Source organism: Stegostoma tigrinum, chromosome 39 (assembly GCF_030684315.1).
Source record: "Stegostoma tigrinum isolate sSteTig4 chromosome 39, sSteTig4.hap1, whole genome shotgun sequence".
Lineage (NCBI taxonomy): Eukaryota > Metazoa > Chordata > Chondrichthyes > Orectolobiformes > Stegostomatidae > Stegostoma > Stegostoma tigrinum.
Genome location: NC_081392.1, coordinates 1457068 through 1484720, shown reverse-complemented (window position 1 = coordinate 1484720; position 27653 = coordinate 1457068). Strand labels below are relative to the sequence as shown.

Genomic DNA, 27653 nt, shown 5'->3' with positions numbered 1-27653 from the left:
AGGTACAGCATTCCAATCAGAAAATGACAGTTTTATGCCTACTGAGGATATCTAATAGAAAACAATCTTTTATCCATACCTGTTTGCACTCAATTCATCTATTTAGTTTAGGAAAGCACTCCGGTACAGAGCCTTTAGTTTTGTCTTTCTTTAACTATGTAACAGCCATGTTAGTACACAGGTCCCAGCACACTCCAAATGGTACAGCACCACCTTGTTCCAGTACAGGTGTCATACCCCACAAATCAGAACTTTGACTGCATCAGTTTTTAAACTGCATTGTACTTGGAGTTTTCAAGTTTCTTTGAACGTCCAGTGTTTCTTTTTAGTATTTTGAAAGTACTCTTGTCTGAGCTCCAAACTGTATGACCTCATCTTTTGCCTACATTGAAATCCATTTGTAGCAGTTTTGTTTATTGATCAATATTTTGATTTGGACAGCTAGTTTGTAATGCAGTGTGATGCTAACAGCATGGGTTCAATTCCCATGCTGGCTGAAGTTGCTATAAAGGACCGTCCTCCTCCACCTCTCCCCTTGCCTGAGGCGTAACAACCCTCCAATTAACCCACTAGCACCTGTCTCTCTGACAGCCCTACCATCTGGTTGAACTGTGGCAAAGTTGCCTTTTTTTTGAGATGCTATCCATTGTTGTGTCTTTAGTAAACTTAGCCGAAATCCATTTTCTAAACAGTTGCACTTGTAGTTGAGGCCCCAGTTAGAGTGGCTGCCCATTATCCTTACACTCCATCTCCTTCTGTTCGTTGAATTTCCGAGTCAGTTCACTAACCTTGTCACAATACCTTATACTTACAGCACTCAGTCCCTTGTGAGGGACTTTATTAAATGCCTTCAGGCAATTAACATCGAGAGACATCCCCCTGTACCATACTTCAGTCAGTACTTCAGCAATATATTTGAGTTGATTTATTGAGCATGATCTTCCCTCTGCAAATCCATGATCAGTTCTGGAAACACCATAATGGCAGATTGAAGTATTATTTATGTCTGAAGAAAGTTCTCTGGACCTGAAATGTTAACTCTGCTTTCTCTCCTCAGATGTTCCTGGATCTGCTGAGTTTTTCCATCAATTTTAATTTTTGTTTCTGTTCCAGCAGCCACAGTTCTGTTTTTTTAAATAATTCTCTTTAATGACGGAGAAAGCTAAATCAAGACAAGGAGACAGCAAAACGCAGTTCATTTTGTGCATTGCCTCTTTTCATTTTGTGTCTGCTACCTCTTTACACAATCACTGCCAACAGCTTTGAATAACTACCTGTGCAGTGACATGTGGAATCATACACCTCACTTGCTGTTTTTCTTTCTGCAGTTTTACATGGTGATGTGTATCATCTATGTGCTCTACAGTGTTGTCTGGCTTTTCCTGTTGGCTTGTTACTGGAAGGATTTGCTTCGGATCCAGTACTGGATTGGTGGGGTCATCCTGCTAGGGATGTTGGAGAAATCGGTCTTCTATGCTGAATTCCATACAATCTCTCAGCAAGGAGTGTCAGGTAACTGGTCACACTGATGTAAAGTTATTCACTTTGTTAGCTGAAATTAAAATGCATTAATACTGGATTTAGGTAGTTGATGGGGAGGATGTCAGCCACTCTTGTTTGACTGCAACATTGCAGGTATCTGGATGGGAGAAACTTTGAGCTTAGCTTGAGCCCTGCACAATCCTAGTTTTCTGGCATTCATTATGAGGCAGTTCATAAAGAACGTGGGCAAGATGTTAGCGGAATGCCAGTCCAATAGACTAGCATGAGCCACCAGCTACTTTGGGAGCAAGGGTTAAAGGGGAACTTTGTTTTTAAAAAAAAATTCTCTTGCTTTCAATCCTATATTTTGAGAATATAACTTAAGATTCCAATTTATTTGTAGATATATTTCAGGCTATAACAGTTAATTAATATTGATCTACTCTGCCACAAATTAAATCCATCTCTACTTTCAAACTCTTTTACAGTTCATGGTGCAGTGATTTTTGCAGAGCTGCTATCAGCTGTGAAACGTACCCTTGCCCGGATCCTGGTCATTATCGCAGCACTTGGCTATGGTATTGTCAAGTAAGATATGCATTTATTATTTCTTCAGTTACTGTTTGGTTGCCTTGCATATTATAAATTGCAATTTCTGCAAAACTGAATTATGTGAACTAGGGTAACCTCTGATACAATCCTCAGTCTGAATCAAATTGCTTGATTATGGATGCATACCAATCACAACTGTGAATCCACAGCTAAGGGAAGACCGGGACTGGGAAATCAGCTAAAACGCCATTTTCCAAATGCTGAGGTTGACTGTTGGGCATAGCACGGCTCAGGGCATAGCTTGGTAAATGAGCAATGAATGATAGCCCAGCTGTCAATGACCCCATCACACGAATGAAAGAAAGTTGGTAGCCTCTAACTGTAAACTTGCGCCTTCAAGGCGCACTCCAGGTCTTTGAGTGTCACATCTGGAACACAGTTCAGTGCAGTACTGAAGGACTGCTAATAAGATGTTAAACTGCGGGCACTGTCTGCCGTTCAGGTGGATGCACTGATTCTAGCACCACTATTTATGGAGAAGAGCAGGTGAGGACTGCTTTGTATAAATTACAATACTGCAGACACTGGAAATCTACAAGAGTACAAAATACAGAAGTATTCACACCAAGGACCCTTTATTGTGAGAGAAATGGTCAATAATTAAGGTTTTTTAATGGTAATTTTAACAGAATTGGGTGAAGTGCTTGCTTTGTGCTTTGAGGTCCTCAGGTTGGCATAGTCACTAAGATGCCAACTCTTTCAGACAGCTAATTATTACAAAGTTGCGTAGAGTAATCATGAAGTGAGAGATAGGAAGCTAGAATTTGTTAGTGAAAAATAAGGAAGAGTGCATGGTTTCTTAAGAGGTGAAGTACTTTTCTAAGCTTGCGTATCAATTGGCTGTGTGATTGGAAACTTGAGGCTTGTTTTGACATTTTGGCAGCTAGCTGGAATCAGCTAACTAATTGAAACCAAGCACTTAGTGATTGAAAGCCACTTGAATTTAAATCTGATTGTTCCAAGATTGTCAAAGCTATGCTATTGTGAGAAAATTGATATCACTCGAGGCCTGCAGGGAGAGGGTTTTTTGCTCTCACCCTGATCTTCAAACGGCCATCTGCGAAATAAGCATCTAGCTCTGTCAAGAGATAATGGGAACTGCAGATGCTGGAGATTCCAAGATAATAAAATGTGAGGCTGGACTGCTGTGTTCATCCAGCCTCACATTTTATTAGCTCTGTCAAGAATTCGCTAAGCTCTCTAAGAAAGCAAAATCTAACCATAAAAGGTACCACAGCATTTCTAGCTGGCAACCTGTCAGAAGACTTCAGAGAAAACATCCCTGACAGCCAGATCAGTGAGAGAAAGGTGTTTGATTTGAGAACAACAGAAGAAAGGCGTGTAGACTTTGAGAGACTTTTAATTTATTTTCTTATTCCTTGGATTTATGTAAGTGGGACTAGTGTTTATTGAACAGCACATCATTACCTAAATGAATTTAGTTCATTTAGGAAATAGTAGTCAAGGGGGAGAATTGTTCAGTTTGTTAGTAATTCTGTTAATTTATTCACTGTCAAGGATAAGTAAATAGCTACTTATTATTTATAATGTAAATATTGGGGATTTTCTTTCAGTTAACTGCTCTTTTTAATAAATTATAAAAGCAAGGTGAGCTTCTCTGGGTGTTTTGGGTTTAATTATTAGAAAGAACCTCTAATCCCGCCATAACAGTCTGGGGGCTTGTGTTTTGGTTTAATTATCAGAGGGTGTTGACCTCCTGCTTATGTCACAATTGACATTGAGCGTCTAAGCTCAAACAGAAAGAGTAGGTTCCAAGGTGGTAGCTAGTTCCCCTCAGCCTCGCTGCATCTTCCTGACAATTGGCTTCTTCTAGGCAGTGGAATCTGTCCAAAAGCAGTTGAACGTTTCTTTAAAAAAATCTGAAGGCAAGCCATTTCTGCTGTTAAAACAAAAATGCTCATTCTTAAACAGACCTAGGCTGGGAACCACTTCGAGTCAAGTCATTGGAATTGGCCTGCTGTATCTGTTATTTTCATCAGTAGAGGGAGTCCTACGCGTTGCTGTGGTAAGAACATTTGCTGAACTAGAATTGTTTTGCTCTGGCAGCCTCAGCACGTTTGTTGATTCGTGTGACTCTTATTTCAGAGATCTGGTCAAGAGCAAAAATTGTCTTTTTCAAATGACAATCCTTTTCCAAGGCCAGATATGTAATTGGCTCAGGGTATCTGTAGCCTGCAGTGGTGTGTAGCTCTGGGTTCAGCAGAGACAGACTATTTATACGCTTCTCTGAAGAAGAAACTTGCCATTGGCCCCATTTGAGTACTGTGCTCCTGACAATATCAAAGCTACATTTTATAAAAGAAGTATGTTTGATTTCTGTTTAGTGCTTTGCAGTAGCTGTGCTAAATTATGATCATCTTCCCAAGGAACCAATCCCACCCCATTCACTGCTCTTGCAACCCCCACAAGTGCACACTCATCCCCATTCTCGGACCCCCCCCTCAAAAAAATCCCCCAAACGCCGCACACGCAACATCCTGCGTGCACCCATGCACGTGCACTCGCCCTATGCACACGGTAGATGTGGAGGGAGTGGTTGTTTTTATTTTGACAGGAGGTCTGTGACCAGTGGTTTTCCACAAGGATCAGTGCTGGGACCTCAATTGTTTATAATATATCAATGATTTGGATGACCATGTAGGTGGTCTGGTTAGTAAGTTTGCAGATGTCACAAAAGTTGGAGCTGTGGATAGTGAGGAAGAATATCAAAGAATACTACAGGATACAGGTCAAATGGAAACTTAGGTGGCGAAAGGGCAGGTAGCATTTAATCTGGACATATGTGAAGTGATGCATTTTGGGAGGTTAAATGCAGGAGGAAAGTTTACAGTAAATATCAGGATCCTTGGGAACACTGATAAACAGAGGGATCTCGGGCTCCCTGAAAGTGGCAAAAAAGCGTATATGGTGGTAAAGGGATGTTTGTGGCATGCTTGTCAGGGCTTGACTGTAAAAGTTGGTAAATTGTATTGCAGCTGTTTGAAACTTAGGCCAGATTTGGAGTATTGCGTGCAGTTCTGCCCCCCACACAACTGGATGGATGTGGAGGCTTTTGAGGGTGCAAGAGAGGTTTACCAGAATGTTGTCTAGATTGGAGTGCAATAGCTGTAATGAGAGGTTGGACAAAATTGTGATTTTCATAGAACAGTGGAGATTGAGTGAACTGATAAAGGTGTATAAAATTATAACAGGCCTTGATGGGGTGAATAGTCTGCCTTTTTCTTAGGGTGGAAATATCAAATAATAGGCGGAATGTGAGGGGGAAAACATTTAAGGGAGATGTGCGAGGAAAGTTTTTAGCATGGACTCTTTGGCCCCTGGGGAAGTGGTAGATGGAGATTCATTAACAAAGTTTAAGAGGCATTTGTAGAGAGACATGAATGGGCAGCGAATAGAGGAATGCAGGCAATGTGCAGACAAATGGGATTAGTTTAGAATGGCATTGTGGTCAGCACAGACATGATGGGCCAAAGGGCCTGTTCCTGTGCTGTACTAATGAGTGCTGAATTTGACAGTAGAGGAGAGCTGGTGACACAGGATCTTGCATGCTGCAATAACTAGTATGCTCTTGATGACATACTGTAGTGTATCCTACTGTGGGACAAGTCCCCTTCAACAGCACCTCCTAAGCCCGTAATTTTCACCACCAAGGAGGGCAAAAGCATCAGGTACATAGGAACACCACCACCTATTCTCCCCTCCGGTATGTGTCTGTGCAGGTTGGACATACCACATTCATCATTTGAATTACTGAAGCTCTAAGAAAATCTCCTCATCACTTTCTGTAGGGCAGTTAGCAACATGCATAACCCACATTCAATTAATTTTAAGGTGCTGCACTTGGATTTGGAAGGGACAATATTTATGAGGTGAATAATGGTATTGTTGCTGCATACAGACCCAGATTATTGTTTCTCTGGAGCTCTTTCAGCTGTACACTAAGTTTTTTTTTCATTATTTGGGGCAAAAAACAAAGTTGCTGGAAAAGCTCAGCAGGCCTGGCAACATCTGAGGAGAAAACAGTTAATGTATCGGGTTCAAAACGTTAACTCTGTTTTCCCTTCCACAGATGCTGCCAGGCTTGCTGAGCCTTTCCAGCAACTTTGTTTTTGTTCCTGATTTAGAGCATCCACAGTTCCTTTGCTTTTATTTATTTCTTGGGCACTTGAGCTGTTTGTAACTCAATCTGGATTTTGTAATTTTCAATATCAAACTCCAATTAAACAACAATGTGTCTTGGCAGTTTTGTGCAGCACCAAGTGTTTATCTTGGTTATGGTAGAATTAGAAACCTGCCACCTGTAAAAGTTGATACTGTGTATCACAGAGGTTTATCTATACAATGTGTTAACCTCCATCAGTGTTAACTAGCCTCTTCCAAGGTCACACAGAAGTGCTAAACTTCATTTCAGTACTTTCCTGTTGTTGCAGCGAGACTTTGGAGGTTTGTCTGCAATATCTGACAACCTATTGGTATGAGGTAGAGCATTGCTTCTCTCTCGAAGTGAAAAGTAGCTAATGCATTTTGTTCAGTATATGATATAGGATTCATTATGTTAATATGCTAGTTATTTTAATGAATGATGTTCCTCCATAGGAGCACTCTACGGCAGCCATGACCATCTGTGAGATTTCTCTTGCGTTGATAGACTCCTGTATTGTATGGTGGATATCCTTTTTGCTCGCATCCCCTCCCTTGGGTTTCTTACTAGTTTCTGATGAGTGTTGACTTTTGGACACAATATGGTGGCTGGTGAAAATGTGCCCATTTATTTAGACTCCAGTCTATATATGTGCAATGTGATCTTCTGGCCAGAAATGATAGTTAATCTAAGGCGTGTGATTGCCTCCTGAAACACAGCATTTAGGTAACTCCCCCTGTCACTGATGCACCTCAGTGTTTGAAGCTTAGACTCCAGCTCATCAACTTTTGAGGCAATGTCCCTCAAGCAACCAACACTTGCTACAGCTATGATCAATGAACTTCAGTGAGCGGTATATGGAGCATCCATGTCATGCAGTTACAATGCATCAACTAGCCTGGTATCTTAACTTTAATTATTTATTTCTTGACTTGTTTTTTAAACATTTCCCATATTTACCTTCTGTCTGAAGGTAACCTGTTATGGTCAAATATGTAGCTAACACCAGCCAAAGAAGTTGATTTATCCGTGATGTCATCCTTTTGTGCTGAGTCCCTGATCCCAGACTTCAGTTTGTCCTGTTGAGAAAGACCTTACAGACGGAGCTAAAAAAAGCCATCAAAATGAATCTTTTTGCCTCTACACACTGCCTCCAAATTTCCTGAACATCTACTTGCTTAAGCTCTGTCTCACTTCAGATGTGATCTTTCTTTCCTGAGTGTACAAAGCTTATTAATCCAAATCCATGCCTTTGTCTCACCCAGTTGACCCTTCCTCTCCAAAAAGATAGGGTGTTGCCAGCAGAAAGGTTTGGAGAGATGTGGCCCAAATGCAGGCAAGTGGGAGCAGTTTAGTTTGGGAACATCATTGATGTGGACTAGTTGGACCGAAGGGTCTGTTTCCATTTAAGAATCCTATAGCATGGAATACCAGTTACATTGTAGAAACTGCTAAAGTGCAGGGATTTCCAAAACTCACTCATCAACTCTTTACTTGAAAGGTTAATACTTAACTTCAGATCGTGGGTATGAATCTCAAACGTGGCTTTGGGATTGATGTCCGTGTTGGGACTGCGGATGGGTGGGCGAAGGGGCCACTGGCATCGGGCCGTGAGATGTCAGTGTTGCACATACAGAGGAGGCATGGGCATTCACTGTTAGGTGAAGATGAATGGAGTGCAACGGGGATTAATGTTTCAAATTTCTAGCAGTGATATCCATTCGAAATATCTATGCAAATTGGTGAGTGTTGTTTCTGTGAAATGATGAGGTGCTGCTGATTTTGAGCTGGCGTCAAGGGAAGTAGGAAACAGATTGAATAAATTGGAGAGAATGGTAGGTGAAATTTTAATTACTAACTGTAAAATAGCTTAGCCAGGGTGGAGTGAGAAGAAACCTTGGCTTACTGAGTAAATCTACAGTACTGTTGTAGTCAACAGAATGCTAAGTTTTATTTCAGAGAGCTTGCAGCCAGAAATGGGTCTTTTGTCTGACATATCTAAACTGATACATACCCTCCACTTGAGCTAATGACTTAACCTAATCCAGTCAGTGTGGCTCTAATCACTTCAACTGTACCTGACTCTAACCATATCATAGGCTTTACCTAGTATCTGCAAAAGGAAAGTAAACTCTTAAGTATAAGGGAAGAAGTTCTACTCAGACCACCTTGAAAATTGCATATATTTGTATCACTCAAATGATAGCAGTAAATCTTAAAGGGGGTATGCAAAATAGTTGCAGCAGATTAGCAGCAGCTTGTATTATCTACCAGATGCACTGCAGATATTCACCAAAGCTCCTTTATTAGCACCTTCCCAACACCATCTAGAACCACTACCATTAGAAAGGAAAGTGCAGTAGATAAATGAGAACATCACTCATCATCCCCTCCAACTCATCCACCATTCTGATTTGGAAATCTGTTACCGTTCCTTCAGTGTCACTGGGTCAAAATTCTGGAACTCCCTTGCTTAATGATATTGAAGAGCTCATAGACTGCAGTGGGTCATCAGAGTCAGTTTAAAAAAAAACCCGATTTCAAATTTTAAAAAGGTCAAATCTGTGACAGTAATGCAGATCAGTCTTGTATCTTGTTGGCACGTCCAGCACAAGATTGGGGCAGCACAGTGGCTCAGTGGTTAGCATTGCTCCCTCACAGCGCCAGAGACCCAGATTTGATTCTACCCTTGGGTTACTGTCTGGAGTTTGCACATCGTCCCTGTGTCTGTGTGGTTTTCCTCTGGGCACTCTGGTTTCCTCCCACAGTCTAAAGATGTGCAGGCAGGGTCAATTGGCCATGCTAAGTTTTCCATAGTGCTCAGGGATGTGTAGATGAGGAGGGTTATATGGGGATGGGTCTGGGTGGGATGCTCTGAGGGTCAGTGTGGACTTGTTGGGCTGAAGGGCCTGTTTCCATACTGCAGGGATTCTGTGAAGATTGCTGAATTATGTGGCAGCGCCCAGAGGTTTTTGACGAATGCTAAGCTGCAGTGAAAAACTGAGACAACTTTCCATTCAGCCTGGCTGTTCCCAAAGAGATTTTTGCCTGCTGAGAGATTTGTGATGCCTTTGCTCCAACTTTTATGTACCCTGTGTGTCTTTCTGTTTGTTAGAATCGGATGATGTAGTGCTGCTTACTGCCATTTCCCTTGCTCTACTTGACTCTTCTTTCTGCTGGTGGATATCCTGTTGTTGCCTGATGCTTGGCTAGTCCATGTTGAGCCTTCTAGAGAAAAAAGTAATTTTGGCTTTTTTCCAAGAATTTAGTGCTCTTTCTGAGAGCATCTTAAATGCCAAGAGCCCAAAAAAACTACAAGCATTGAAGATTTATCTTGTGTGTAGTGGCAAATCTTTTAATACTTTATGAAGTCCAAAAATCTATGTAAAGACTCTCTTCAGACAGATCGTGAGTATTTTCAAACCTATAGTTGAAGAAGGTGTGTGTTGTGCTTGTCTTTATTGGTCAGTGCATTGAGTATAGGAATTGGGGTGTCATATTGGGACTGTACAGGATAGCGAGTTTTGAGAAGATTTGTAGCTCAGGTTGAGGTTCTGGATGTGAGTTTGCTTGCTGAGCTGGAAGGTTCGTTTTCAGACGTTTCGTCACCATTCTAGGTAACATCCTCATCTAGGTAACATGACCCACTATCACTCGTATCCTTACATACAGATAAGGAAGGACACCACTTTGATTGGGACAACACATCCAACCGGAACTCCATCAACAAACACATTGATTTGGAGCCAATCTACCATCCCCTGAGAAAAAGAACACGATTTGACATCGCCAACCCAAGGAAACCTAACCAGATAAATAGAAAGTGGGACATAACACCAGTGCTGCTTTGGAGGCTCACTGATGATGTTACCTAGAATGGTGATGAAACGTCTGAAAACGAACCTTCCAGCTCAGCGAGCAAACTCACATCCAGAACTGTACAGGATATTGGTTAGACCACTTTTAGAATACAGTGTTTAATTGTGGCCTCCTTGCTATAGGGGCGATGTTCTAGATTTGAAAGGATTCAGAAAAGATTTACAAGAATGTTGCCAGCGTAGGAGGGTTAGAGTTATAGGGAGAGGCTGGGGCTATTTTTTCCCCTGGAGCGTTAGGGGCTGAGGGTTGACTGTATAGAGATTTATAAAATCATGAGGTGCATGGATAGGGTGAATAGCCAATTCCTTTTCCTCAGGGTAGAGGAATTCAAAACTAGAGAGTATACGTTTAAGGTGAGATGGGAATATTTTAAAAAGGACCTAAAGGGGCAACTTTTTCACGCAGAGGGTAGTGCTTGTATGGAGCGAACTTCCAGAAAAAAACGGAGGCGGCTGCTATTACAATGTTTAAAAGGCATCTGGATACATAAAGAGGAAGGTGAGGGGGATTTGGGTCACATGCTGTCAAATGGGCTGAGATGATTTTAGGATGTCTGTTTGGCATGGACGAATTGGACCAAAGGGTCTGTGTCTGTGCTGTACAGTTCTATGTCTCTGATGTATCCCTCCAAATTATCAAAGATTTTGAAGGGTGCTATGTAAAGGGACACATTGCAGTTCTTACTGTCCCTCCGGAGACAGGAGTCTCAGACAACAGTGTGGAGCTGAAGGAACACAGCAGGCCAGGCAGCATCAGAGGAGCAGGGAAGTTGATGTTCTGGGTCGGGAGCCTCCTTCAGAAGGAGGATCCCAACCCAAAACATCAACTTCTCTGCTACTGTGCTGTTTGGCCTGCTGTGTTCCTCCAGCTCCACACATTACAGTACTGTTTAAATTATTAACTGTTCAATCCAACTGAGTGTGTATTTTCTTCATGGTGGGTTTGGAGGGGACCCTGTTGTAACAACAGTTTGAAGCAATTTTCCATGTAAATTGTGACAGGCCATTGCAGATAAATGTGGTGTTCAATTAGATTACTCAGTCTGCAGTGGCAGCTTCAAGGCACTGCTCTTGCCTGCCAGACTACAAAAAAAATCTATCCTTGATCTTAACCCTGGTACCTTCAAATGTACTTCACCAAATTTGATTGAAATAGTAGACAATGTATCTTGGATTTTAAAAAAACTGTTCCAGTTCAGAGATTGGAGACCAAAGTAGCCCAGGTTTCCTGGTGAAGTGGCTTAACAGCAAACAACTACTTAGCCAGTTTGGTGAAATGCAAAGTCTTAATCTTGATTGCCCTGCAGCTAGGGTGGATAACAAGGAGAGAGAAAGCAGTTTCTCACAGATTTGAGTGATGAGATTCACTGGGAGTCATCCCACACCCATTGGCTGTAGGCTATTTTGTCCAACCTCTGGGTCAGCATGGGCCTGAATATTCCTTCAGTTGCATACAGCAGGCTGAAATGGTACTTACACATTGAATCACCCAAAAGTCCAAGAAAGCACTTTCTTAATGCTTGTGCTATTATAATTTTAGTAATGGCATAACTATATTGTGAAATATTCCCAGCTGAGTTAGAGGTCACACTGTAAATTAGTGGCCACTTTGCTGAAGCGTCGCTCTGTGTATCATTTAGGGGAGTCTGAGGAAAACTGCATAATTTTACGTTTCAGTACTACTTTTCCTCAGTAACTGTTCAGGAATTGGGAATCCATTCTTCAGAGAAACACTGCTCTGAGAAGAGACCATTTTGTTCATTATGCACCCCCACACCAGCCTCTCCCCACCAGATCTAGCTGCTGTGGTACCACTCCCTTTATCTGTTTAAATGTTGTGATTTTTGTCAATGTTTTCAGAATTACGATTTGATGGTTACAAGTCCCACTTTATAGTGGAACCCTCTATACTTGCCTTCTGTTTTTTAAGATTATACTTTATGAATCACCATCACTTAATGTAATGGAATCTTTTCTTTCACTCTCCACCTTTTGGTCCTGATGTTTTGGAAATAGCATAAAGCACTGGAGTTTTTAAAAAAATCCTCCTAGCTTCCCCTATCCCTACTAGCAAGTTGTCACTTATACTGAATTGGTTTTCCATTCTGAACTTTCGAGGTCTTTCCTGCAATGATTCACAAATGAGTGCTCTTCATTAATAGATTTGCCATGTTTGATTGCAAGCAGGTTAAATTCTGTTCACAAATGTTTTTGTAACTCTGAGGGACACGCCTAACCAAAAACAACTTAGAATTTCTTTGTAAAAGGGATTATTTTCCTTGATCATCCACACATCTTCGTGAGCCTGTCACAGACAATGAAGCAACTGAAACTCCGAAGAGCACTGGTGAAGCTCTCATTGTACCGACACTTCACCAATACTTTAATCTTTGCTGTTTTTGGTGAGTCTTCCGTTCTTACACAACATGTAAATGGTGGGTGTTTGGGAGCAGGGTGGGGTGGGAATCGTGAAGAGCAATGTTTATAGATCCGCACTAAATTTCTTGAAATGCAGGTTTCCACCTCCCTGCCCTGAATTATCAACAACAGTTGTGCAGTTCTGTTAATTAATATTGGCAATTACAGGCAGATTGGTTCTCATTATGAATCAAGCTTTGATCTAATGTTTTAGATAGTATCTAAGAAAACAAAAGTAGTGTAGCTAAGATGGCTGACAGTGCAAAACTAGATCGGAGTGTACCTTGTGTGGACATGTTACAAAGAGATATGAAGTAGTTAAGTGACTTGATAGCAAGGTGACAAATAGAGGTATAATCTGGGAAAGCTGAAGTTATTCGCTTTGGTTATTAGTGGTTGAAATGCAGACTTTTTAAAAAGCATGGAACTTGCCAACGTTGCACAGAGTGCACTTTTATGTGGCAGATAAAGTTATAAAGAATTGGGCTGGTTATAGTATGTTGACCTTTATTGCAAGGATCTAGACTACAAGAACAAGGAAGACTTGCAGCAGTTGAGGTTTTGGTGAGATCACACCATGGATTACTGTGTGCAGTTTTGGTCTCCAAATCTACAAATGTATTACCCTTGAAGGCAGGGGGAGTTCACAAGGTTGATTGGTGAGATAGTAGGATTGTCTTTTAATGAGAGATTAAGGGCAGTGCTGTGGAGGTTAGGAGGAAGGGAATTTATTTGAAACATGCACAATTTTTGTAGGGCTTATTGGAGCAGACACAGATATTTTCTGTGGGGAATCCAGATCATGGAAGCATAATCTCAGGATAAGGATCTATTGTTTAGGACTTCAGTTAAAAGTTGGAGAACGTTGTGGATGTGTCGTTGAATACATTATGGCAGAGTTTTTTTTAAGTCCTAAAAATTAGAGATGGGGAATGAAATGGGGCAGGCAATGATTGTGTTTGGTGCAGCAGGTTTGAGAAGACATGCAACTTATTCCTACTCATTTTGTTTTACGCTGCATGGCTCGGACGTGCATCTTAGCTTGATCCCCATTCCACGTGTGTATCAGTGGATTGGCTCAGTGATCTTGGCTTGGAGGAGGTAGTCAACCACAGTTCTATTCCGGAATACCATGTGGAGATTCCAACTGGATAGTTTGTAACCCTAATCTTGATCTTGGCTGCAATGCTGCTTGCAGAAATATCCTTGCTAGCTCTCCCCACCAATATTCATCAACTCAGATAAACAATATGATTGAGGCAGATGAGGTCTGTCACACCCCTCTGTCCCAAGATAAGTGCTTTGAGGGGAGATGGTGAGCATGAGATTTCCATTTCTCCTATTCCAGCATATTGTGTTACTAGTGATTGTCTTAAATTGTTTCCAAAAGTAGTCAAATTTGATGCTCATTTTTTTCCTGAAAAGTTGTAACCTGTGATTTGATGAAGTAGAAGAGATTTATAGGTCTTTTGTATGAGGATGGGATAAGAGTAGAATTGTATTGTCAGCTTGCAGTTTATAACGTGCCTTGCATGTTCAAGCCATAAATTACCGATTAGATTTCAGAATTGGACCCATTGTGGCTTATTTTAGAATGGGTATTAAAATGTTGTCCCAGCCCATGTACAGACCATATCCTCAGCAGACTAGCTCAGAACAGAAATCTCATCTAACCTGTTATTTCTGAATATGTTTGAGAGTAAAATGCTTCTCGAGCAGCATCGCGGTTTTGTCTTGTAGAATTGGAAGATGAAGCTTCACTTCTGGCAGTGTTTGTGCTCCCTCACAGTCTTGGATTATAGGTTAACATTAGTAGGGAGCCATAATACATAAACCACCTACCCATTAGTTTGGGGAATAGTTCATGAGCCAGTTGAGACCTTGGAAAGGACCCCTTCAGGGTCACAACTATGACAAGAGGTTAGAAAGGGAGATGGTGATGTACAAGTTCTGTGTGCTTTCTGAGGTTATTCATGTCTTCTGACAAATCATGAAGCTTTGATCTCCCATTTCTTTTGGTTTGACTTCTCTTTGGCCTGATGTAAATGGAAAGTTGTTTTTAATGGTAACTGCATCACAAGTGTTTGTGTTCTTTCTCCAGCTTCAGTGATTTTTATTATCTGGGTGACTATGACGTTCAGGCTTCCAGCCTGTCAGTCGGTGAGTAAATAGCACAATGCAGTGTTTGTGTTGTGAGTGTTAGCTTCCCTTGTGTTTTGGGCTGATTTGTTCTCCAGAAAGGGCAGGAAGCCTATTTATTAGGCTGCATGAATTATTAATGGTGCGCATTAGCTAATGATACGTCAGGCCACCACAGCTAACTCAGGAAAGGATCATGTTTCAGGACCATTTACCTAGCTATAGTACTTAAGAAATATCTGTCTGTTTTCCCTGATTCCATTGTCTTAATGAACAAGTATCATCACTCCTCAGAAGTGTTTCTGTTCTACTGGTTTGTCAGAGACGTTAAGTTGGTGGCATACACTCTTCTGATTTGAACGTTATGGGTTCAAACCCACTTGATGATTCAAATACGGGATTCAATGTCATGTGGTGCTAAAGATGAGCTGTTTAATTGGAGGTGGCATCCATAAATCAAGGTCCCAGCTGTAAAATGAGAATATGAATATAAACTAGGATCTAGAACTTTTTAAATTTTCAGTTCATCCTAGGCCAGTTCCAAATTTGTTAGCCTTTTCTGTGAAGAAGTTTTTCCTATTATCATCATTACCTACTCAGTCTGTCAAATGGATCAGTGCCTTATTGCAAGAACAGGGACTTTACCTGTTACTTCAGTCACAGTTCCTCAAACGCCACAAGTCTGTGAATGGTTACAGCACAAAATGAGGCTGTGCAACCCATTATGTTTGTGCTGGTTCTGTGCAAGAGCAACCCACCTTGCTCCCTCCTGTGCCTTTTCCCTGTTGTGCTGCAATTTTTTTCCCCCTCCAGATAATTATACAATTCTGTTTGAAGCTATGTATTGAACCGTCGTCCCACTCTGAGGCAGTCAATTCTGAATCCTTGACTTTGTTTTAAAATCAAAGAAGGCAACATTTTGTTGAAGGATTCCTTGCATTTATCAGGACAGCCTGCAAGAATTACCAAAGTTAAAGGAATAATTGTGATTTTTGTCGTAAGACAACATTTGTTAAATAACCTTGAGTGCCAGTGGAATTCTTTGCCTAATCAGTTTTGGACTGTCAGTTGACCTTGCAGCATGCCATGCTAGCATGAGCTGGAAACTCCATAAATTAATGACAGAAGAAACATGCATACGTTCTTCCTGTTTCAGCTCCACAAAATGGGTAACGGGCATTTATTAGCTTATTTTTCAGGATAGTGTCCTAACCAGTCAAGAGTCGAATTGCCTGCTTTGAAGTCTAAACAAAACCTGGTGGTTCATTAATTGATGCATTCTTATGGTAGTCAGCTGGCCAACTAAGTAGCACTGTTCTCATGAAGAGTGAATGTTGGTTTTCTCTTTCACTGAAATTCTTGCAGATTGTCCTGATAGTGCAAAATGAAAAGATGGATGAATATTGCAGCAAAATGAAGTGAGCTAGGTTGGTGTGGACTTGATGGACCTGTTTCCAAGCTGTAGGGATTCTATGATTCTATGATCTAGACTTAAGAGGCACAGTCAGCTTTCGATGATCTATAGTATTATCCAATGAGCAAGTTGGAGGGCAGGCAAATTCACCTTAGCCAGTTAAAGTTGTTGTGCTTGGTTTAAAATTGTTATAATTGACTGGTGCATTCTTCATGGCGACTTATCTACCAAAGTTCACGCATTTACCGAGTTGATTCAACTTTGGTATTCTTGTTCAATGTCCTGATGAGTGCACAACAAAAGGCTTTGAGGGTCTTGTCTCAGTAAATTAATTAGGCATGCATCTGTTTGCATGTAGCACTGGAGGCAGAATGCCCATTACATTTGCCAAGTGTTTGCTATGACTTTTTTGAATCTTGTAGTGCAGTACATAAAGGAGTCTTTATTTATTTTGGACCAGGATTGGAGGGAGCTGTGGATAGAGGATGCATTCTGGCGGTTTCTCTTCTCCATTTTGCTGCTTGTCATAATGTTCTTGTGGAGGCCATCTGCAAATAACCAGAGGTAGGTTTCCTGTTACCTGTTGTTCAGGGTCTTGTCACTGGCATGTTGAGTATCAGTACTTTGCAGGGGTGGGAGCAAAAACCACAAATATTGATACTGTTTAATGTGAGGTTTTAAAATCTTGTGCGATACTGAATTTATTCCCCCCTGCCCCCACCCGTTTGCATCCACCTCCACTGTTGACCTAAGCATTCAACCATGTGCCAGAAAACTTTAGATTGGAAGAATAGAATCTAAATCTGCACAGATTAGAGTTTCTTTACAGTTTAAATGCAAACTGCATGAAGACTCCAGTCACTATTTGACTCTATCAAGTGCACCTAACCAAAATTTTAAACTCTCTTTTTTCAGTGCATAATGCACTTCATAATGTCATGGAGGTTCACAGCATGGAACCAGGCTCTTCAGCCTAGGCCACTCAGTTTTTGCAATTAAACTAATCCCATTTGCCTGTGTTTGGTCCATATCCCTCCATACCTGTCCAACTGTTTCTTATGTCAAAGCTGTACTCTCCTTCACTACTACCTCTGACCGCCTGTCCCAGACGCACTCCATCCTCATTGTGGGGAAAAAAAAAGACTTCTGGGCAGTTTTGTATCGCTGTCCTCTCATCTTAAAACCTATGCTATCTACTTTCAGATTCCCATACCTTGGGGAAAAGCTGTTGGCTATCTACCTTATGCCCCTCATGACTTTTTCTAGACAAGTACAAGGTATCCTCTCAGTTTCCTATACTCCAAGGGGGGAAAGTCTCAGCCTTTCCTCCTAACTCAAACCTTCCAGTCTAGGTAGCATCCTGGTCAATCCCTTCTGCACTCTTTTTTTTTTTTTCTTCCCTAGTTGAATAATATCCTTTCTATAATAGGGTGACCAGAACAGCATGTAGTACTCCAAATGTGGCCTTAGCAATGTCTTATACAGCTGCATCAAGACATCTCAACTCTTATACTTAATGCTGTGATCAGTGGTTGCACAGTAGAATTGCCAGAATGTTACTAGGCTAAGGGATCCAGTTAACTGAAGAGAAGAAGTGCTGGGATAATCCTTAAAATCACAAAGTCCACGAGGAGATTTAGTGGAGAGATTTGAAATGCTGAGAGATTTAGAGAGTGAAATCAAACTGAAACTGATTCCACTGACAAGGGTCTAATCGGAGTACAGATTAAAGGGGAAAAAGTCTGGAAAACGTAGTCAGTGGAATGAGATATGGTCCAGAATATGCTGCTTGGAATTGTGATGGAAACGGATTAAGTGATAACTCTCTAAAGGTATTTGGATAAACACTTGGAAGGAAATCAAGAACTGTGACAAACACTCCATTGGACAAACAGGCAGAAAGCTAGCCACCGGGATACATGAACATCAACTAGCCACAAAACGACATGACCCACTATCACTCGTATCCTTACATACAGATGAGGAAGGACACCACTTTGATTGGGACAAAACATCCATCCTAGGACAAGCCAAACAGAGACACTCATGAGAATTCCTAGAAGCATGGCATTCCAACCGGAACTGCATCAACAAACACATTGATTTGGAATCAATCTACCATCCCCTGAGAAAAAGAACAGGAAATGACATCACCAACGCAGGAAATGACATCACCAACCCAAGGAAACCTAACCAGATAAATAGAAAGCGGGACATAACACCCGTGCTTTGTCAGAGGCTCGCTGATGTTCCCTTGAATGGTGACGAAACGTCTGAAAACTAACCTTCCAGCTCAGCGAGCAAACTCACATCCAGGAAATCATTTTGCACGGCTCTTAGGAGAGAACGGGGGAGTAGGACTAATTTGTTTGCTGTTTCTGTGAGCTGGTGCAGGTATTCTGAATCCAGTCTTCTATGCCATGATTTTCTGTTGGTATGAAGTTACTTACCGCGGTGGTATTGTCAAGGGGTTGTTACAGTATTTTGGTTCTCTGCAATGTAATGTAAAATAACTGCCATCCTTTACTGCATTGCAGATATGCTTATTCTCCATTGGTAGATGAAATTGATGATGAAGAGGAAGAGGAGCAGTTAATCAGTGAAGCATTTGGTGAGTTTGGCTGTCAATATGTTAAGACATTTCCAGTTATTCACTTTCCTTTGATGGCCTCAATGTCTCAGTACCAACAACCAATGCTGTAATTGATGTAGTTTCTTTTGTAGAGTTGGGAATTGTGATATTGTGGGGTCGTGAAAGATGCTATATAAATGAGGTTAGATTAGATTCCCTACAGTGTGGAAACAGGCCCTTCGGCCCAACAAGTCCACGCCGCCCTTTGAAGTATCCCACCCAGACCCATCCCCCTATAACCCACTCACCCCTGAACACTATGGGCAATTTAGCATGGTCAATCCACTTAGCCTGCGCATCTTTGGACTCCTCCGGGAGGAAACCGGAGCACCCGCAGGAAACCCACACAGACACGGGGAGAATGTGCAAACTCCACACACAGTCACCTGAGGCTGGAATCGAACCTGGGTCCCTGGCGCTGTGAGGCTGCAGTGCTAACCACTGAGCCACCATGCTACCCCTGGTTGTAGACATGCTTGCCAGGTTGGTGGATTTGATTGCAAACATTTCTTCACCCTGCTACGTAATGTTGTCAGCACGCCTCCGGTGAAGCATTGGTGCACTGTTATTTATGTTTCGGTTTGCTGGGGTGGTCGGTATTGCTTCCAGTTTTGTTTCTCAGTGGTTTGTACACAGCATCAAATTCAACGTGTTTGCTGATGTTGTTCTGATTTGAATACCAGGCCTCCAGGAATTCCCTGGCGTGTCTCTTTGGCTTATGCGATTATCACTGTATTGTCCCAGTCGAATGTGTGTTTGTTTCATGTTGTCAATGCGTCATGAGAGAAGTGAGAATTGGTTGTGTCTCTTGGTGGCTAGTTGGTGTTTGTGTGTCCGTTTTTAGTCAATTTTCTTCCGGTTTGGCATATGTAGTGTTTCTCACAGGTCTCACATGGCATTTTGTATATTAGCCCAGTTCTGCTGGTTTTGGGTATGGGATTCTTTGATTGTCAGTAAGTGTTGTAGAGTGGTTATCAGTTTGTGGGCTACTCTGATGCCCAGGGACCCGAGTAGTCCTGTGGTCATCTCTGAAATGTCCTTGATGTATGGTAGCGATTCTGGTCATGTGTTGTCTTGTTGTGTTCTGTCTTGGAGGTAATGGCGGACTGTGCTTTTTGGGCATCCATTTCTTTTGAAGACTCTATACAAGTGTTCCTGTTCTGCTTTGCTTAGTTTCAAGTTGCTGCAGTATTTTGTGGCCCATTTAAGTAATGTCCTGATGCAGGTCTGTTTGTGGATGTTGGGTGGTTGCGAGTGTAATTGGGTATTTGGTCTGTATGTGTGGCCTTTCTATGTATGCTAATCTGGGGGGGGTTTCCTGTTGTTTTTGCGTTCCGCTGTTATATCCAGAAAGGGTAGTTGGTGGTTGCTCTCTCTGAATTTTATCCTGGTAAGTATGTTACTTGTGTCCGTTTCTTCCAGTTTGGTGCGTTTAATAATCACAGGTGTCATCAACATATCAGATCCAAAGTTTGGGTTGGATAGTGGGGAGCGCTGTCTGTTCTCAACTGGTTATGTGATCACCCCTGATATTGGGAATCCCATTAATGTTCCATTTGATTTGGTGGTATATGTCTTCATTGAAGGTGAAGAGGGTTGAGGCACGAATCTAGTAACCTTGTAGTGGTGTCTTTTATTGAGGTTGGTGTCCTGGTTTGTCTGCTTGCTTAATTTGTCTAGCAGTGTGGAAATTGTTTCTTTGGCTAGACCCATGTTTATGGATATAAATAGTGTTATGTCAAAGAATTATCATCTCGTCCTTATCTATTCTGGTGTCCTTGATGTTGAGGAATTCTTGGGATGAGTGGATGGGGTGGGTAGTGTCTTCCACTAAGCATTTCAATTTCTGTTGTAGTTCTTTGGCAAGTTTGATGTACCTGGCAATGAGACAATGGATCTGAGGGGTGACCCCCAGTTTATGTACCTTGTAGCCTGTAGAATCAATGTAGTCACAGTTATGGTGTGTCCAGGGAATACGTGCCTAACACAAAAACACCCTCGCTGGTTGTGCTGCCAGTGATGAATGATACTACTAAGTAATTACATATTTGAAATAATTTGCTCATAACTGCTGGCCTATCAAAGAGGGACAACACTTTATAAATTTAGGCTGTTGACTACAGTTCCTGCATTGCATGCAACATTTTATTATGTTCACTGTATCTTCCATTCTCTGGAGCCATTAATTCTTTAATTATTTCTTCTGTCTTCAGAGGGAATGAAGATAAGACCCATAAAATCAGAATCTAATGGCACAGTCAAACCCAATAAAATGGTGAGTGAGCTTTCATTGCTGCTACCTAGTGCAATAAACTTTTGCTTTATCATCTCCGCCTTTGCTGTTGTTGCTTTCCTCACAGCCACCAGTGTATAAATTAATGATATCTTAAGACTTTAACACTGCTTCCAATTGAAGGGAAAAATGCATTTAATCCATTTAAGCTACATGAAATGTTGAGACTAGTGTTCTGAGTGAATTGGTGACAACTATCGTGTTAAATAGGTGCATGTGTCGAACAGCTTGTGTAGGCTTCATGTTCCAAAATGATTCCTTTCTGCACTCAATCTGCGCACCTTCAGTACATAATGCAAAGCAGCAAGTGTGCTCCTGATTCTGCCAACTGGGGGCAAAATTTTCTCTTTTACTTTAGCAATGCATCATGAAATGTGGGATTAAAAAGAAATGTTCTTTAAGTGCTATCTTAAACTCTGCCATTCTTACGATTTCCTAGAAAGTAGTGGTCAGCCAAAATCTTCCTGTAATGCTTATAACACTTTTAACATGCAGAACTGAAACCAGTCTCATCTGTTCCTTCTCCATCATCAAACACTTGAGCCCATTTGGGGCAATATGCCATTACTAAGTCAGCTTTTCCACTTTTTATAACTCAAATCTGTCTTGGTGTAAATAGGCTCTGTGGTTGCACTGGTACAGTCATTCCTGAACTTTTCAGAAGGGACTGTTACTGTTGCAAGATTGAAGATGATGATTCAGTGCTCATTAGGCTAGCCTGCTTATAAACAGTGCCACCTCCCTGAAGCCAGGGAGTCTTAAATAACATGGGGAAGCAAACAATCTGTTCAATTTGGCCTATTTGTTCCTCTGGATATATTCTACTGTGGATCTTGGTGTCGTTCTGTGCTACCCTACAGAGATTGGGATCGATAGAGAAATGTGTATCAGATAGAAAGTAGCTTCCAGTTCATTCTCCACTTTAAAACACAACATTGTTTTATTCGACATGATAATCCAAAGAACTGCAGATGCTGGAAATCTGGAAGAAAAGCAAGTTGCTGGAGAAACTCAGCAGGTCTGGCAACATACTTCAGCAAGGATTTCAAGGATCCGTGTGGTAGACGAGTTAGCAAGGTTAGATTACAAGGAATCCAGGGAGAACTGTTTCGATACAAAATTGGCTTGAAGGTAGAAGACAGAGCGTGATGGTAGAAGGTTGTTTTTTCAGATTGGAGGCCTGTGTCAGAGGTATGCCTCCAGGATCAGTGCTGGGCCCACTGTTTTGCCATTTATATAAAGTATTTGGAGTGAATATAGGAAGAATGGTTAGTAAGTTTGCAGATGACACCTAAACTGGTGATGTAGTGGACAGTGAAAAGGGTTATCTGAGTACAATGGGACTTGATCAGATGGGCCAACGGATGGAAGATGGAATTTAATTTAGATAAGTGAGATGTTGCATTTTGGCAAGGCAATCCAGGGCAGGACTTGGACACGTAATAGTAGAGTCATGGGGAGTATTGTTGAACAAAAAGACCTTAGGTTGCAGATTCATAGTTCCTTGAAGGTGGAGTCACAGGTAGACAGGGGAATGAAGAAAGCATTTGATACGCTTGTCTCTATTGGTTAGTGCATTGAGTATAGGAGTTGATGTCATGTTGTGGCTGGATAGGCTGTTTTCAGAATACTGCATCCTGCTCTGGTCTCCCTACTATAGAAAAGAGGTTGTTAAAATGAAAGGATGCAGAAAAGATTTATAAGGATGTTGCTAGGATTGGAAGGTTTAAGCTGTAGAGAGGGGCAGAACAGGCTGGGGCTATTTTCTCTGGAGCACTGGTGTTTGAGGGATGCCCTTAGAGAGGCTTATAAACTTATGACAGGCATGGATAGGGTGAATAGCCAAAGCCTTTTTCCCAGGGTCAGGGATCCAGGGGCACAGGTTTAAGGTGAGAGGAGAAAGCACAGGATGGTGTATCCAAAATGAGCTGTGGTGGAAGCTGGTACAATTACAACAGTTAAAAGGCATCTGAATGGTAATATGAGTAGGGAACGGTTTAGAGGGTTTTGTGCCAAATGCTGGCAATGGAACTAGATTAACTTAGGATATTCTGGCCATCATACATGAGTTGGACAGTTTATTTCTGTGCTGCATGATGCTATCTGGGGAGCAAGCAGAATTTAAGTTTCGGATTTGTGGTGAAGTGTTCTGAAGAGTCCAACAATTTCTGTTTTTGGATCATCAAGTACAAACGATGTCTTGGATTGGTTTTGATCACCAAAAGGAGTTGGAGAGGAATTTCTTGGGGTTTTTCTCCTGATTGTCTGACTTAGGAAGACACATCGTATAGGGAATGTATATGTAAAATATCATAAGCTGCATAGAACATGCTAACTGAGCTAAAAGACCTTTTCTTCTTTGTACCGAAACCAGTGTCATTGCTGAGAACTGTAAGGTCAAGGTCAAGGTCACTGGCACGTGCTGTTAAATGAATGTTTGTTGTTTTGCAGGATGAAGACCTCAAATGGGTTGAAGAGAACATCCCAGCTTCACTAACTGATGTGTAAGTCTCTTGAAGCTAAACTGGAAGCTGTTGTCACCACACCCAACAGTCCTACTTCTGATGTTTTTCAGTTTGTGTTACATGTTTCTGCAGTTAATCTATTGAGTCCAGTACTACTCTTTAGAACTGCTGAACTTCATCAGATTTTCTGTAAACATGTTTGAATGCCACCGTAGCAGGTGAAATTTGAATTCAGTAAAATCTGGAATTAAAAACTAGCTGTTAAAAAGCTAATGTCAACTCTTCAATCACTGATATTTGTTGTAGAAATCTGTCTGGTTTTAATAATGTCCTTCTGGGGAAGGAAATCCGCTATCCTTACTTGGCCTGAGCTATATGTGACTTCAGACCAGCAGCAATGTTTTTGACTCTTAACTGCTCTCTGAAAATAGCCTAACCTGTTCAAGGATAGGCATCAACTACCAATTCCTTCAGTCCTTGGAAGAATAAAGAGGGCAATAAAACAAAAAAATCAAGACTGCCCCACAAACATAGAGGGAGAATTGTGGGAGGTGTGGTCTTAAAGATGACATGTTAAACCAAGGCCCTGTTTGCCACTGTGGGCATTCTGCCTGCTCCCTTAGCCATAATTATTTTCCAACCAAAATCATTGCTGATTGTTGGAGCTAAGATTGTGTGTTGTGGTTCCCAATATCACAATTGTGATTGCACTTGGAAAAGTGCTTAATTAGCTAGGAAGTACTTTCTGACTTCCTGAGATCATGAAAGGCACAATATAAATGTGTTTTTTTTACTCAGTCACGTTGCAGGCGCAACACTGTGGCCCAGCTGCAAGGAGTCAGAAGCCAAAAAGTGGTTTTTAATTGCTATTTCTTCACCTGAATTTTAAATTTGCACATCTGTTTGACTCAATAGTACTGAACTCATTTTAAACTAACCATACAGATTGAACAGTGCCTGTCACAGCAGTGTGTGCACACTGGTTCCAACCTGTACAGATTTAAGCTGTATGGATGAGAAGTTTGTAATGCTGAATTATGTAGAGCTATCTGATCTCTAACGTTATTGAGATACTGAAGTTGATCTCGTATCCTTGGATGCAGAGAACAAAAATAAACAGAGTTCTAATCCGGATTTCTGTCTGGAAGATGCATATGTGTGAGCAGTATTGGACTCCACTGTGATGCCAACCAGTCGAGTAGCCCATACCATTCTGTCCAGACTGGCCATTTAGTGCGTTTGTCATGATGCTCTACTGTGCGCTTATATCTCAATATCATCTGAAGTGCTGGCTTTTATTCAAGTTGAAACACCCTTGGGTTACTGACACCATACATTGAGGCCAAATTTCCATGAACATGAATGAAAGAGTTCTCCACTTTAACAAGAGATTTTTACTCTGTTCCTTCTCTGTAAAACTGAGACTTGCAGGCCAGAATCTGGCACACAGAGACTGTGTATCTGGCTCCAGAGACTTAAGCAAGAAAGTAGATTGTATACTGCTGTTGAGTTCCTTCTCCAATTACAGGCTGTTTGCTCCCTGCATTTGCCAGTGATTGATCATGTAGCACTCACTGGAAGTCTGAGCTGACAGTTTGTTTTGGGCAGCCATAAGGAACAGCACTGTTGGCAAGTGTCTGCCTGGGCCAGCTTCAGACAGGGTGGAGTGAAAATGCATCTGTGTCCAATGCAATGCAAGGTTCAAACCTTGCAGACCAAGGGATAGAGAGTGACCGGGGGTGGGGGTTGGAGTAAATAAGTTGGGGAGAGGCCTTGTGGTAGGGGTTTGAGGGGGCACAATGCATTGCAGGGTGGTGGGAACCCAGGGTGTTTGTGGTGGAGAGAGGGTCAGGGGACATGTATGTCCTTTGGAACTGATTGGGTTGTGTTCTGCTTTGCCACCTATTGATGATTGAGCAGAGACTCATTGTTTTTTTTAAAACTTTACATCTTTTCCTTCCTCTTTTTATCTTCCAGTGCATTGCCGACCCTGCTGGATTCAGATGAGGTAAAATACCACTTTGTAGTTTGCCTGCTTCACCTTTAACTGTAACAAAAACAGATTGCTGGAAATGCTCTGCAGATCGCAGCATCTGTGGACAGAAATCAGTTACTGTTTTGGATTTAGTGATGATTCTTCAGAACTGAGTTTCCTCAGGAGTTAGCTTGAACTGTTCCAAATCAAACTCTCTGCAGTACCTCAACACTAGAGTGCCCAGTGATCTGGTTGCTAACAACTGAATGTGATTGAGCCCAACAGAGCCACCAGCTTTATGGCCTACTTTCTAACCAGGATAGAGTTGGTGGGTTTTAGCTGAAGTCTGGATAGGAGTGGTATTGCTAGAATTCCACAGCTATGGATAACCAGCCATGAACTACTACCATTCCTGGGACATTAGAGCCTGTCTCTGGTGAGAACAGATTGCAGATTGTTGGTTTCTCTCCATGTCGATCTTTAATCTAAAGTAGCAAAGTGTAGCCAAGAATTTGGGTAATCCCTTAAATGGGTGCAATGTGGTGGAAGGGGCAAAAAGCATTTTGAGTTTTACACGATTAACAATCTGGCTGCAGATTGCACTTATTTCAATAGGTGTGCTTTTTTATTCCCCATGTTTGATCGAAGTTTGTTTTGCCAACTGCAAAAACCGTTACAAACGATATAATTGGGCAGCACTGGAAGGATTGGTTTCTTTCTGTTCAGTTTTGATCTGAGGAGGGGAAAATGTCCTTGATTATATTTGAATTTGTAATTTGGTGCAGCTTGATTAATACACTTGGGTTTATTAAATCACTGCTTCAGTCATGTATCTGTCAATAATTAAATCTTAAACGAGTGAAAATAGTTGTAAAGATATACAGAAATACTTATGTTGAGTACAGATTTGTATTGGAATGCGACATTTCAAATCTTTTAAAATGTTCCTGTTGGTATTGTTGCTCAAAAGGAAAGAGCTTAGTTTTTAGCTACACCTAGGAAGCTTATGCACGACAGCAGTTGGCAGAAAAGCCCAGTGGTGATTATCTTGATTTCTAGGTATGCTCCATTTTGAAGATTGGTTCACAGGATGGAAAATATGGAAACTTGATTTGCACTTAAAAGTCCACTATCTTTTGAATAGTTTGGATTTTGAATGAAGTGCAAGTTGATTCCGCAGTAGCTATTAAACATTTGCATTGTTAATTCTTGTGACTCATTCAATTTTTTTGTTTTGTCCTGTTTCAGGAAATGATGACCACCAAGTTCGAAATCTCCAAAATGGAATAATTGGTGACTGTTACAGGCAAAGCTTTAATTTTGAAATCCACGTCATCTTCTGCAGCAGATTTAACTTTTGGATCTCTTTTATTTAAAAGAAAATGAAGAAACATCTGAAATGTTCTTTGGTGTTGTGACTTTCTGAAATGGCATAAAAACAGTACTTTTCATTTTGGAAACTCAGCCGAACAGTTTTATGAAACTATTTTTAAAACACTGCTTTTACATTCTCTCCATTGCCCCTGAAACTTGGTTTAAATTCTGTGAAATACCACCAGCAGAATTCTTTGGAGCCAAGGTGTTTTCCGCATGGGAGTGCGAGGATCACGGACCAAGCTGAGCAAAGTAATTGTGATTCCAGTGAAACCAGCTGGGCATTGTAAAACTTACCACCTGTATGTGAAAGTGGTTAGGCTGAATATTTAGATACGGTACGTCCATGCCTATCTATACGCAAATAGCCTTTTTGTCATTATTTAAGACAAATAATAAAAAGGAACAAAGCCAATAGTTTGAGCAATATTAACTGTGCCAAAAAGAATAGGTGCAGAATATCGTCTGTCCTTGGCAATCATGCGTCCTTTCTTGAAATGTTTGCCATGCACTGTTGGGTGATTCTGAGCTGTAACTGAAAACTTATTCATGAGCAGCTTGCAAGTATGCATTTTTGCCCCAAGTAGCAACTGAACTCTGACTTGAGCCCGTGGTTACTTAATGGTTCAACTTGTGTGGCCTTACAAAGGACACTTGTGCACCTTAACAGCATAATGTATTTGTTTTAATATCCTGCTGTCCTTCAAAAGCAGCCTGTCTCAGCAACATGAGGTGAGTTCTAGGTTTACTGGTATATGTTTCACTCAGTTGTGTGTCAGAGAAACTGTCATTGTGAGCTCTGAAATGTA

At 41.3% G+C, this 27653-nt stretch overlaps 1 protein-coding gene across 1 annotated transcript in view; it reads left to right on the top strand.

Moving 5' to 3' along the window:
• LOC125447705 (transmembrane protein 87A-like) overlaps positions 1-27259 on the top strand; it is a 66840-nt gene extending 39581 nt beyond the window's left edge. Inside the window, exons 9-20 of the mRNA XM_059641011.1 lie at positions 1329-1512; positions 1971-2070; positions 4027-4120; positions 6712-6785; positions 12430-12536; positions 14654-14712; positions 16566-16669; positions 18643-18716; positions 20951-21012; positions 23482-23534; positions 25473-25503; positions 26719-27259. Coding sequence (XP_059496994.1) covers positions 1329-1512; positions 1971-2070; positions 4027-4120; positions 6712-6785; positions 12430-12536; positions 14654-14712; positions 16566-16669; positions 18643-18716; positions 20951-21012; positions 23482-23534; positions 25473-25503; positions 26719-26760 — 984 coding nt within the window. The 3' untranslated portion in view covers positions 26761-27259. The remainder of the gene's footprint in view (positions 1-1328; positions 1513-1970; positions 2071-4026; positions 4121-6711; positions 6786-12429; positions 12537-14653; positions 14713-16565; positions 16670-18642; positions 18717-20950; positions 21013-23481; positions 23535-25472; positions 25504-26718) is intronic.
• The last annotated feature ends 394 nt before the right edge of the window (positions 27260-27653 follow it).